The sequence below is a fragment of the Pimephales promelas genome, chromosome 5, assembly GCF_988280905.1.
Source record: "Pimephales promelas chromosome 5, fPimPro1.hap1.1, whole genome shotgun sequence".
Classification (NCBI taxonomy): Eukaryota; Metazoa; Chordata; class Actinopteri; order Cypriniformes; family Leuciscidae; genus Pimephales; species Pimephales promelas.
In genome coordinates, this window is record NC_142773.1 from 34,294,616 (window position 1) to 34,308,053 (window position 13,438).

Here is a 13,438-nt window from a genome sequence, read left to right on the forward strand (position 1 = left end):
GATCAGTACACTGGCAACACAGGGATTTGGTTACACAATTTTCCCCCAAAAAACTGATGTCCCATGTTCAGCGAGACTTTTTAAACTGTCAATATACAGTTTACACAATCAATTTTAAACAGTTTTTCACCACTAGGGGGCGAAACTCACTCTCCACAATATAAGACAAGAGCTCGAGTTTCTGATGCTGCTATGTTCACTCTTACACAGCAGCAGAATAGTGAAATTCAGCTCTAAACTCTGAAATAATTAGAATTTTCGAGACATTAACTCCCTTGGGAATTTCTAATGGGATTTTACGATGGTGGTTTTGGATTTCTGGCAAAAGACTGTTATTGTGTAGGTTGTCGAATTAGTCAAACACGCAGATTCACATCTGTATCTGTATTTAGTAGCATTTTTTTAAATGTATTAAACATAATTAGGCTAGTAAACGTTCGGAAATGTAACTTATGCTGTAGATAGAAGTAAACAAACCTTATTTCATTCAAATCCAGGAATGGTCTTGATCACTTTATTTTTTTTAAAGGGAAAGAATAAAGACCCAACAGCCTTCCCCCCCTGCATTTAGAGATTAAATGAGGATACTTCTGAAACCTTGATGCATGGGATTTAATAATCAGTGATTCTTTCTACTGATCTTCATTTCCATGACCAAAGGGGAAGAGAACATTGAGATATGAAGATGAATTAGGGCAGCTGGGCTGGTATAGCTGGAAGGTATATGTGTCAACTATTGGAATCCTAAAGAGTTTATAAGGCAGGCTCACTTGCACTATTTTTAGCTAGTAACAGTTGCATTTATGGTAAAATATCTATTTTACTTGTCACTACTGTTCTCATAACACACTCACAACCCTCAATTGTTATAAGATTTGACATATAAATCCCTAAAATCTTACTAATTTAAATAGATATGAATTTAAAAGGCTAAATAGCAAGAGAAAAATGTAGTACAATGGAAATTGCAATATGGTTCAGGTAAATCCTACGTTATGGGGACAAAATATCCCCACAATTTGACAATGCCAGAAATATCTGGCCATGTGGGGATATTTTTTTGTTCCCCTTTTGGAACCAGCATAAATCATGTTTTTTTGAAAATGTAAAAAAGCAGAGAGATTTCTACAAGGGCTCAGGGCTGTGTTTATAGGTAGGGTTAGGTACAGTTTGCATGCAAAGTATAAAAATCAATATGTCTATGACAAGCAGTGTGTGCGTTTTAAAAACACATTAAATCAAAACATAGCATAACAAATGGCAGCGCACAGCTATTGACCACATTTTCGACTTCACTCGATGTTGTTTATGCAGCTGAAAGCCAACAAATGCACATTCAGAGAAATGTGACATGGTATCTTTCTAATTATTTCACCATGTCTAATGTATTCAGACCCAGTCACTCTGACACCACCTGAGAGCTGAGTCAACTTCATATGCCTGCAACACCCACGGGCCTGCTGCTCACGCACAGGAACTTAAGACCATTTACTCAGTTTTTCTCGCTGTGCCTACATGCGCTATTCTTCAACTCTGTCTTTTTTGCTTTCCCTCTTACCCCATTTTCTTCTTCAAAGTCGTATCTCTGCCTACCTGCTGAGAGGGGTGTTGAGAAAGTTAATTTACTGTTGGCCTTATATGCTATGCTTGGCCTGTCTCAGTCAGCACCTGCCCTAGCTTTGATACGGGGTGACAGTCTGCCCGATTCATCTGCCCAGTAGCTGTCAGTCAAACGGCCAGCCATGGGCATTGTAGTCAACACTGAGACACCCCGGAGCACAGGGCTGACTGGAGCCAGGTCACACACGACAAATTACAAGAAGACTCTCATTCATTTTTCTCATAATAAGTTGTGATTATATTGTCTATTTAGTGTTTAGCAATGTTGTTGATCTGTGTTGTGCTACTTTCATGTTATCACTGTGAAGCTGCTTTGATACAATCTGTATTGTGAAAAGCGCTATATAAATAAATGTGACTTGACTTGTCTGTCGTTGAGACATTTTTAATGTGATGTGTGAATAGGACTGAATGGGTAAGTGGACCGATCCTAATTTCACCTTACATGACTGCATTTGTAAAAAAAACAAACAAAAAACAAACAAAAAAAAAACAAACAAACTAAGATTTATAAGAAGTATAAGAGATTTGTAATGTTTTATTTTTAATGTTCTTGATCATTTTTAATTGGACATACTGTAGTAGGTGGAGAAATACGTATTTTTAAAGGGTTAGTTCACTCTGTAGCAAGTCTAGACTGTTTAATAAATAGCTTTAAAACTGTTAAGTGAGTCTATCATCTTCTCTGATCGTTACAACTCTAAAATGTAAAGTCAGTCATCATACTCACCCTGGTACAGCTGTTTTAATGCCGAATGCCATTCTTGCTTTCTCGGACCACAAAAGGAGAATATGAAAAAAAAAAAATGTAAAAAGTCCAACAATGACTAGGTAGCCAACCTTAAAAGTAAATACCGCCGTCAGTTCGTGGTGCTGTTTTCTTGTTGTTCATGTGATGTTATGAATGTCGACCAGCATAAAGTTTGGGTCACACTCCAAATTAGGGTCTAATTCTCACTATTAACTATGTATTTTGCCTCAATAAACTCCTAATTACTGCTGATTAATAGTTAGTATGATAGTTTACGAGTTTATTGAGGCAATTTATTGTTTCTTCGCTGACCAAAGCACAAGCGGATCTAGCTAGACCGGAAACAAAACAACAGGCACGCCGCACACACTCGTTTGGGCCTGCGTTTGGGCTTGCGAGCCGCACGCATAAATTCCGCATTTGACGCAAGGAGGATGCTCGTCTGTTTCCGGTTGGGGAGATTAAAGCAGAGGAAAACCGGGGAAAACGGGATTATGGCAGAGTCTTCAAAATTTACTGTCCTTCCGTCTTTGAAACTAAACTTTCATACGTTTAGATGTAATTTTATATATAGTTATGTTTATTTAATATTATTTTGAATAATTCACTGAACTGAACACAGTTGAAAGAAACTGAATGACAGCTGAAGAGGTTATACCTGAGGCATGAAAGCAATCTCTGGCCACTTAGTAAAGTCACAGCAAAATGACACTCTGTCTGTTGGATCTATGTCAAAGGGCCCCACGTTGTGTAAAGCACGTTTCTCCCATGCTCCATCTGGAAGGGGTACAGGATAGTGGCGAGGTGCGAACGACCATTGACTTGTTATGTCATGTGTTTGACGACACGTAATGCATAATTTGACGGCTGTCTCAGCCTGTGCATCCATACCCGGCTACCAATAGGCCTACAGAGTCTTTGCTTGGTTCTAACAATGCCTTTGGCCAGTTTTCGAGCTTCGCTTCCGACAGCTCTTCGTCCATGAAATTTCCGAAAAAAAGCTTCATGCCTTGAATGGAATCGGCGGCTCACCCATATTTTGTAGAAAAGGTGTAGGCTGACTAAAAATCCATGGCATTCTCGTCGCCAATATGTTATATCTTTGTAAAAAGACAAGCAGCACGCACACTTAAGTTTATGAACGTATAGCACACTTCTGTAGACTCAAAACCTACTAGTGCCACCCACAGGATAAGGGGTGACAATACAGTAAAATATAGTCAGATGGTTATTATAGCGAGTCAAACCCCTTTAATAAAATCTACAAGGATGCAAGACCTGATCGCCATCAGTTGCGATAACAACCGGTTGACTGTATAGCTACTTATTCTTTGCTGAATAATGTTTCTCTGATTCTGGGGCCTGCAGAGATTCTGAATCAGCAGATGGGAAGAAAAAAATCAGCAAATGTTCCTTTGACTTTGAATGACTTTGTTTTAGAAGCTTGTCATTGAGGTTTATGAATACTGATAGAGCATCCTCTGGCATAGAAAATAACTGACTGAATCATGTGTTGAGAAGACAACAGCATAAGCTGGTCTGTGTGAATGTTTGAACATTCTGAATCTTCATTACTATTATCAATTAGCATGGACAGTAAAACAGAACACAAGAAATATGGTTTTCCCAGATATTTGGGGCTGGTCATTCTTTTTGTCACCAAATTAAGAGTCATTTTCTGCACTCTTTGAGATAATTAATATAGAAAACTATAAAACATTTGATTTTTTTTTTCTATCTTTTATCAACATCAAAGGCAAAATCTCATCCCTCGGTGAATTTCAGAAATTCTCTCATCCATGTATTTAGGACAGAAAAAAAGCAAACACGAACAAAGCCTTTGTTGCATTATTTTTGAAAAGGTTAGGAAGAGGTTACATTATTCAATAATAGCATTTCAGACAAAACACCCCAGACAGCTGTCTGCAGTTCTGTGGGAAAGTTGAGATATGTTTGAATGCAATGCATTTTGAAGCACACAGGCAACAACATAAAACCATAAACGCTTAATCTAACAATTATTTATTTTAATTACACTGTACACTGCGAATTGTTTTCTTTTCAGCATGGATTGATTTTAAAGAAATAACTCACCATAAACTTCTTTCATCATTTACACATCATTACACTCATTATTCTCTCTCTCTCTCTCATTCCAAATCTGTATGACTTTCTTCTGTGAAACATAAAAGAATAAGTTTGGAGCCCATTGATTTTCATTTTGTGGACAACCATGGTGTGAATATATTTCTCAAAATGTCTTCTTTTGAGTTCCATAGAAGAAAGGAAATCATGCAGTTTTGGAACAACATGAGGGTGAGGATTTTTTATTTTTAGATGAACAGTCCCTTTTAATCATAAAACGAGTTTAAAAATATGTCCTAACGTTCCTAAATACTTGGCAAGCACTATGAGATGCAATCTGACAGATCAATATATAATGTCCATAATAAGATTTCTTTTACTTAACATTTCTAAGTTTCTAGTTTGTTACATTATTGGTTGAATGAGTATCACACCTGACTACCACTGTTACGCACTGAAAGTTGCACAAACAACATTTAAATAGAGCTTTAGAAGTTCATTAATGTCATTTTCTGAGTTAAGTGAACTTAATCACGATTGTTTTACAAACAGAAGAGTGCAATGCTGACGGACATCACCAGAGACACTGAACCTCAAACTAGCTCATCTTTTGACTGAGACATATAAAACCCCTTATTTCACAGCAATACCAAATGGGGATTACAGATCAATGTAACTGCAGAAACAGCGTCAGCAGAAAGATTCTCTCAGGATTCATTATCAGTTTTAATAATGTGGAACAGCGTGACGTTAAACAGTACCTGGTGGCCATTGTTCCAGCCGTAAAGTGCACGATCCCTGGAGTTGTAATCCAGCATGGACATGTGAAAGTACTGGTTATGGATGGGGATGTCCATATACTCATAGGTAGAGGTTTTGGTGGAATAAGAGTAATACACCTTAGCCCCGGTCAGATGGGAGTTGGTGATGTACAGCGTGCCGCATATCATGAAGGACTCACCTGCGTTTCGTTTGGAGTATTCAGTGTTCCAAGAGTTCAGCACCTGAATGGTAAGCGGATCCAGCCGGCTGATCACTATATTCCCTGCATTCTGATTGGTGGCGTAGATGGCCCATAAACCAAGCTCGTCTGCCATCATGTCGATGTCGGAGAAGCCGCCCCAGGTGTACGGGTAGACGTTGTGGAAGCCAGCAGACTCAAGTGCTCGTTGGGTCGTGACCCGGCCACTTTCGAAGTGGTATCTGACGATGATGTTGCTCTGGTACTTGTTGTAGTAAAGGGAGCCGTTGAAGACCACATGATTGGTGCCGGCCCAGTGGAACGGAAGGTTGTAGGTTCTTGACTCAATCCCAGCTACGAAGTCGCCCACCGATTTGTACTCCCTGACTATCTTGTTGTTTGTATAGCTGTCCATGTACCAAACCTGCAGTGGAACGTTACAAATGTGATGAGTAACATTCGAAACTTGAATTTGAATTATATGAAAGGAATCATTTATAGAGCACAACAATAGGTTTCAGGAAGTTAAAATCTCATTCATTTTCTCGATACAGAAAGTTACTATTTTTTTAAGTTACTCTTTTGCAGAAGACATATATTAGTGTGATTTATAAATCAAATCATTAAAAGAGAAATTTATTTAAAATAAACGTTGTTCTTTAGAATTTCACAAATTTATTTTGATCTATTTTTACGTTTAAAAAAAAAAATAAAGTTTAAAATATTGTTGTATTTTTTTAACATAAATATTAATAATTCTTTTTTTAATTTCAGTAAATTATTAATAATGTGTCAGGTCATCCCACCATTAAATGTTCATGTAATTGACCCTCGCTAAGCCCCTCCCTCCCTAGTTACTGTTGCTACGCCTGTCAAGCTTTCGCGGCTGGCACATCAATAGTGTGGATGGACCGGTGTCAGACATTCCCAATGACAAAATTAGTCATTTTTGGCGAACATGTGAAATATCTGAGAGAGCACGACAAAACGGACTCCATTCGAGGGATATATTAACGACATAATATTCAACCGATTAGATAATAATTTCTTAAAAATAGAAGCTAAAGCCTATAGTCCCAGCGCAAGCAAATGCTGACTATTCAACTGGGTAACACGAATTGAGGAACAGCTACGCTCGTGCACAGCAGGGTATGTGAAATGTGAAAATAATCCTAATAATTATAAATCAAACAGCTTATCCACAAATCTTGTGGAATAACACTAACACCGGGAGTGATCAGATTAAAGTTGCTTAGTTAGGGGTAGTAGGCCATCAATTGAAAATATATAATGCTGAAATATATTTTAAAGTAAGTCAGTAAGCCTCCGTCTTGTCTTTAATCATCTTATTTTACGTTAAAATGCATTATGACCAAAGAACCGTCAATATTTCCAAGCAATAGGCAATTTGTTAATCCTGTCGACATTTAGTTGTGAATGGGTCTCCCACACTGCTTGATAATAATTTTTGGGGGGATAAACAATTCCACTCCACCGTCCAAACTTTTAGGATACAGGGTATCAGATTTGCACAATGCTTCAGCATGTTTCCCTCGCTCGAAAGCTTTCCAGACCTCCCTCGTCAAGTTATAGTTGCTTAGACACGATTGGCCAGTGGAGGTTTTCGGGCGTGGCTTAGCGAAGTGTCAATTTGTGCTTCAAATCAAGTTTTATATGCTGTGATGGAGTTCAGAGCTTGTTGGTTCTGTTCATGCCTTTGAACTCTTTATTATTATTATTTTTTTAATGAAGGAAAAATAATGAGAAAAAATAGTTCCTGAAAGCAATCCTGTTGAAAAGGAAACACAGTTTCATAGCCATAGATTACCTTGTTGTTCTTAGGTGAAGCCTGAGGGTCTGTCATCCATGCTCCAAACCTCGTTCCCGATGTCTTTACGGTGATGGGTCCTGTGATTTTCATCAACTTACCACAGGCTGACAGAATGGAGAATGATAAAGAATATCAGCTGTTATAGACATCTTCAACGTAAGAGTATTTCCAGTCTGAAATGAATACACATACCATGCCATCAAAGTCAAGTTGAGTTTCAAACTCACTGAGCTTGTTCATGCAGTTCCTCAATCTTCCCTCCAAGCCAAGGACCCTCTGCTGGAGTTCCTCATAATCATACGCTCCTATCTCCTCCTGGATAGCAGTCAGCACCACAGACAGGTTCCTGATCTCCAGCTTGAACTGGGAAATGAGCATGGCATCAGTCTTATACTGCTCCAGCACTGGAATCAGCGGCTGCAGTTCATTCATCTTCCCCTTCAGCTCCTGAAAACACCCGATAGACATTTAAATGGGAATCACATGGGGGAAGATTTGCCTACATTAACAGAAACAGATGTAAGAGCGCAGCACAGCCCGCAAGAAGTTCTACGACATGTTAGACTGCCTGGAAATGAAACATGACCTTTACAGGTTTACAGGATCTCCAAGAATGTTGAATCGCACGTGGCCTTTTCAAATGCTGGTGAAGGATAAAGATTAGAAGCGGGAAATGATTCTTCATTCTTGGAGAGTAATGGCAAGAGGTTGGCTTTTTCAAACCGTTCTGTTCATATGAGAAAGGATCATTGATTTTCTCCGAGGCACGACTTTAATGGTAGCCCACCTGAAAGTTTTTAGTCAATAGCGTTCTTCGGTTCGACTCGATTTGTCTGAACTTTGATCGGAGTCCTTTCATCTGGCTCTCCATTTTCATGACATACTGGAAATCCCTCTGGGTCCTCAGGTTCAGCACTTCGATTGATTGCGACATGTTCTGAATCTAAAGAGAAGAATAGAAGTTAGGATCCGTTAAATCATTCTTTGAACAGCAAGAAGGAAGATGTGATGTATTTAAATGATATTTCCAACTGCTCTAAATCAGCCCTGACACTGTGTCTCCAAGGAATTACGCATTTCCATAATTCAACTCAACAAAACCAAAGCAAAGACGGAAAGATCTCAGAGACAAACCACCACTGACACATAAAAAGGGTGAAAGAAGAAGCGACTGTATCGGTTAACCCTAGTACCTCCTTCACTGACATCCTCCAAACAAAAAAAGACACAGAGACGTCTTATGGGCCAATAAGTTGGCCTTTTACTGTAACAGAGAAGAAAAGCGAAGGAAGTAGGAACGATAGGGGGTCTAAAACACCCTTCAGGCCTCTACGCATTACCATCTTTATGCTCCTCCACAATCATCTGCAGAGAAGCCGGCGGCATTCTTAACAGATTACAATGGAGAGCAGTCTGGCATAATGCTTTCAAATCACTACAATGAGAGCTTTTGTTATCCGAACCAGATCTCAATATTAAGTGACTTTAAAATGTGCGCGCACACACCTTCTCCAGTAACTGGCGGAGCTGTCTGCTCTTTGCATCTCTGGAGCACAAGCTCTGTTCTGGTGCCACCACCGTACAGATGCAGCGGCCGTCGGCATCCTGCGCAGAACTGTACACCTGCCAGCCTTCCTTTGGTCTGATGGTCTGTACACAAACACAGGCATGCGTGAGGAATCCCACTGTTGTTTGTCTACAAATAAACCAAGTCTAAGTCTTTAATGACCTTCTTAATGCAGTGAAGGCATTTTTACGCCTTTAAGCAGAGAAACTGAAATGTAGATATTTCATGAGAACTACAATAGATTTGCATGGCACAGCATTCACCGCCACTGCTTTGTTTTATTAACCAGTTTGAAATGTATAACTTATTACAGTTGTTAAATGGAGAGAATATTGTGTAAAAATGCAAATCGGTGTGTGATTGTTATGCACCCGTTTCAGTTTCTAATTGATTTCCCATGTGTATTCAAGGCCTTAGTTTCTAAAGGAATGATAAAAATCCTTGTCATGACCCCTTTAAAATGAATGGCCTGCCTAAAATTTCTTGATTGCACAAGCATTGCCCTCATATTTATAGCTAATATATATAAATGTAATGCACCTTGTAATACATTGTATGAGCTGAATAATTGTAACCACAGTTATTATATAACATGATACTATTCACTTACAACTTAAAACACCGAAACAATTTCAGATGTAACCGCAAAATACTATAATATTAACTTTGGTTAATAGACACAACGCAATATAATGCACATTATGAATACATTTATAATGCATTATACATACAGAATTTTAATGCTACACTGTGAAACTCTTTTAGTTTATTCTTAGCTAAAAACACTTAGTTTTTCAAAATATATGTCCTCATTAATGTACATTTACTTCGTTCAAGTAATAAAGTATTCTCAATATGCCATTGAAAATACATACGGGTAAGGGGTTGCCATGTTGCCCCTCCATCTTGAAAGTACATTAGCCAAAGAGTGACATACCCATTAATTCAAGCTTCACCTTTCGCTTATACGTTTGAGTTAGCACTCATGGACGAGGTCGAACTGGAAGCCATGTTAATCTTGGACTACATTGGCCACCGTAGGAGTTAAAACGAAATCGGAATTGAGAGGTACAGACACCTTTTCACCGCTAGATGGGGGTAAAAATCACACAGTGTAGCTTTAAGTAAAGTGTAACCAAACCTTCTGGCTGAAAGGATCCCAAATCTGTGTCTCTGTATAAGACATTATAAACTTCATTTTAAAAATATTTTTAAATTAATACAAGCACAGGAGAAATAATAGTGAAGTTTCTATGTACTTCACTGAATATATATTTTGATTCACACTCATTCATAATTCTGAAACACACCACTAAAACATGCCAGACAAAAAAAAAAAAAAACGTGTGTTTTGACGATAAATAGCATCCCACTGCAACACCTTCATGATAAAGCCTCTCTCTCTGCATTCATTCCCCACAAATTTCCCTCAATTGTCTGCAACAATAAAGGAGCTTTGTAAACACCCATATTCATTTTTTTTCCCACTCTGGCAGCGGGCTTTGAAAGGCCGGCTCTGGGGACTAGCCTTTTACAGGCGAGCTGAAAAAGAGAGTTCTTTACACATTCTGGCACACTTCCTCATGCTGCTGCAACTAACAACTGCAATTTCAGCAAATTGTAACATATCCAAGTTGGATGGGTACTTCCTGCTAGTTCACTATCATTATGAGATATGAACAGTGGGATTCTGCTCCTCAAATAAGACCTGCAGCTGGGTTAATTAAGCCTGGGTGAGAGAGATCCTCATCACAATCTCACAGACACGACGGATTTCTTTGGTTTCCAGTCACACATGACATGTGAAATTCATGCAGTTATCTTGGTGCTACATGATAGATAGTTGATCTGATCTTGACCCAGTGCCAAAATAAACCCTTAGTAATTGCATACAGATCACTAGTGGTGCTGAGAATAGACTCAGAATGCTAAGGAAGGAAACATGTCCTCATTTATAAATATCTGGAACTGTAGATTACTATTGAGCTCTCGGTATAACAAATTATATTGGTGCTAAAATAGTACATTACAGCTTTATATTTATTATGTTTTTAACTATTTACAAAATGATGTACAATCTATATTTAAAACAACTGCATGTAATTATAGGCTACTCTTGTACTTACTGAAGGAACATGCATCTTCATTTACATTGCAGAGTAAACAGATCACTAATATAATAGTTGTAATAGAGTGGAGAAAAGAGGGGGTGGTGGTGGGCTACACACGGTAACTCTTGTTCTGTGAAAAGTCACATGCAATATTCATGTATTTGTCCAACAGACTATAAACCTTATTCATAACGCTATCCCTATAACCGTAGTAGCAGCAAATGGAAATCTCATGACAGTTCCTAAGAACAACATTGAATCATATTATTTATATTTTAATGTAAATGACATTTATCTAAAAAAAAAGACACCTAAGATAAAGTGTGATCTAAGGTAAAATAAACAGCCAATGCTCGGTACAGAGTCAGACTGATGCTTAAAACCTTTGAAACAACCCCATAAATGAGAGACCGCAAGCTGAAAGCTGTAATGCACAGTAGATCGTTCACTATAACTGAACAGACGCTCTAATAGGTAATAGTCTGTGACCATTTGAGCTACAATCATAGATAAAGTTACATGAAATAGAAAACACGATTTTTAAACACAGTTTTAGGGTATCCCATCACGTCGATCAAGATTTTTAAGTGTTACTGCATTTCCTACTCTCCATCTCTCTGAGGTTGTCATTAAAATGATATCATCATCGGAAGAACGCATAATTCTCACAAGACATCATAACATAACGCTGACAGCCTTGTTTGTCACTTTGCATTTCCATTTAGTGTTATGTTCTATGAGTCAGTGGTGTAGTCGGAGCTGGGATCAGACATGTCAAGTTTCTGTCTAAGTCAGTAAGGTGCGGGTGCGCATCACTCACCGCGGAAGGGCAGTAGCCGAGCAGAGCGAGTAAACACAGCGGTTTCAGCACCACGAACAGCGACCGCATTCTGCCTCCAGACGAGTCTCTCCTGCGTCTCGGTAACAAGCGGATCCAGTCTCCGGTGTTTCAGATCGAGCTTCTCGACGGTGTCTTGGGATCGGGAACCCTCGACAGAGCCGCTGAAAGTGCTTGCGCTGTCATCGTCTCTCTGCAGAAAAGTTTGAGATGTGTGGAGACTCTCAGCGGATATTACATCATTACAGCATTTCAGTGCGGGGTTGCTCCTTCATTAACTAAACTTTATCTAAGAGTAGCCTACATTAAAGGGATAAAATCACGACTTTTATGTTTTTGCAAGGCGAGGAGTAAAAATTAAACATAACCAAAATTAGATCATTAGATGTGATTCAGGTGAGAATTGTAAAAAAATAATAATAATAATAAAAAAAAATGCTTCCTTAATTCTATTAACGATTATTTTAGCGATTTTGGAGAACATACATTTGGGGGAAAAAAAGAATTATAATTGTACATTTTAAAGGGGCATAGCCTACATTTAACAAAATCATAATTGCTAGAAGCAACAAAAAAAAGTGGTTATCATTTTTTTTTTATTGTAGCTTAATTCATTCATTTTTCTCAACACTTGAACATGGGTAAGTTTTATATATATATATATATATATATATATATATATAATTATAAAATATATATAAAGCTGAGAATAGATGGGATTCAGAACGATTCAGAATGAGTAAAATTCAGAATATTAAGTGTCATCTTACCCTGACTTGGTGTTGTGTCACACCGAATAGCCCAACAGTGTGGGGATGCTGTCAGAAAGAATATTGCGCAATAGAAATTAAAAAAAATAAAAATATCTTTCCAAACCTATATTTCTCTCATACTTTTTGAGGCCTACTACAACTGGTTGTTTCATTTACCAAGAACATTATCTACAACAGATACAGACATGTATGCTAAAATTACCTCATCAGAAGTTAGAACAAAACTTTCACTGCACCTCTGCTCACATTCTCACAATTAGTTGCTTGGCAACATGTGTGGCCAGCCTGCCTTTTTTAGAGGTAGATTTCTCTCTTTATCTGTTTCTTTATCAAAAGAGAAAGTCTTTCTTTTGTTTACTTAAGTGTCATGTCCATTTAATGGATGTCAGTGAAATAACATTTGAAGACACTGCTGCTCAATTAAAAATAAGTTGGAAGTTTGAATGATGAATGCAGTCATTTAAAAGCCAGGAATATACCACTGAAATCTGATCGCATCAGCTGGGTGTGTATTTTAAAACTCAGTTCTCCTAAATAGTAGAAGCTGCAAGAGTCACCTTGGTCTTTCCAGGAGGTGCCCACCCCTCGAGAACACATCAGTCAAACTATGTATCAAACCTCAAAGCAGCTGCAGACAAGACATCTCAGAGGCTGTCTTCATACCGCAAGACAACATGTGTCAACCATAGAGGGAGAGAGAGAAAATCAATAACCATGCCCCAATGAACAGTTATCTTTCTTGTTATGGGCAAATTTTCAAACACTAACATTAAAGAAGGGATGAAATATTGTATGAACTACATAAGGTCAGCCAGCCGTCATTGCAAAATGAACCATTTCAGAATAAGTTTTGCAAGTACTGTTGGCTATACATTATTCCACTTATTACAAGGGTTACAAA

The 13,438-nt window shown here is 38.2% G+C and overlaps 1 protein-coding gene across 1 annotated transcript; it reads right to left on the reverse strand.

Annotated features, from left to right (window-relative positions):
• Positions 1-3,968: 3,968 nt before the first annotated feature.
• Positions 3,969-11,977, reverse strand: olfm3b (olfactomedin 3b). The gene is made up of 6 exons (XM_039675797.2): positions 11,747-11,977; positions 8,755-8,898; positions 8,036-8,191; positions 7,476-7,695; positions 7,246-7,352; positions 3,969-5,841 (listed from the first exon to the last, which is right to left on the reverse strand). The coding sequence occupies exons 1-6, from the start codon at positions 11,813-11,815 to the stop codon at positions 5,164-5,166; spliced, it is 1,374 nt and encodes a 457-aa protein (XP_039531731.2). The 5' UTR covers positions 11,816-11,977; the 3' UTR covers positions 3,969-5,163.
• Between the last annotated feature and the right edge of the window lie 1,461 nt (positions 11,978-13,438).

Bases quoted from the DNA above. Each gene is read 5' to 3' on its own strand.
- olfm3b (XM_039675797.2), bottom strand. From the start codon at position 11,815: ATGCGGTCGCTGTTCGTGGTGCTGAAACCGCTGTGTTTACTCGCTCTG. The intron at 8,192-8,754 runs GTGTGTGCGCGC...TCTTCTCTTTAG, and splicing joins TCCGCCAGTTACTGGAGAAG to ATTCAGAACATGTCGCAATC. The intron at 7,353-7,475 runs GTGAGTTTGAAA...CCATTCTGTCAG, and splicing joins GAACTGCATGAACAAGCTCA to CCTGTGGTAAGTTGATGAAA.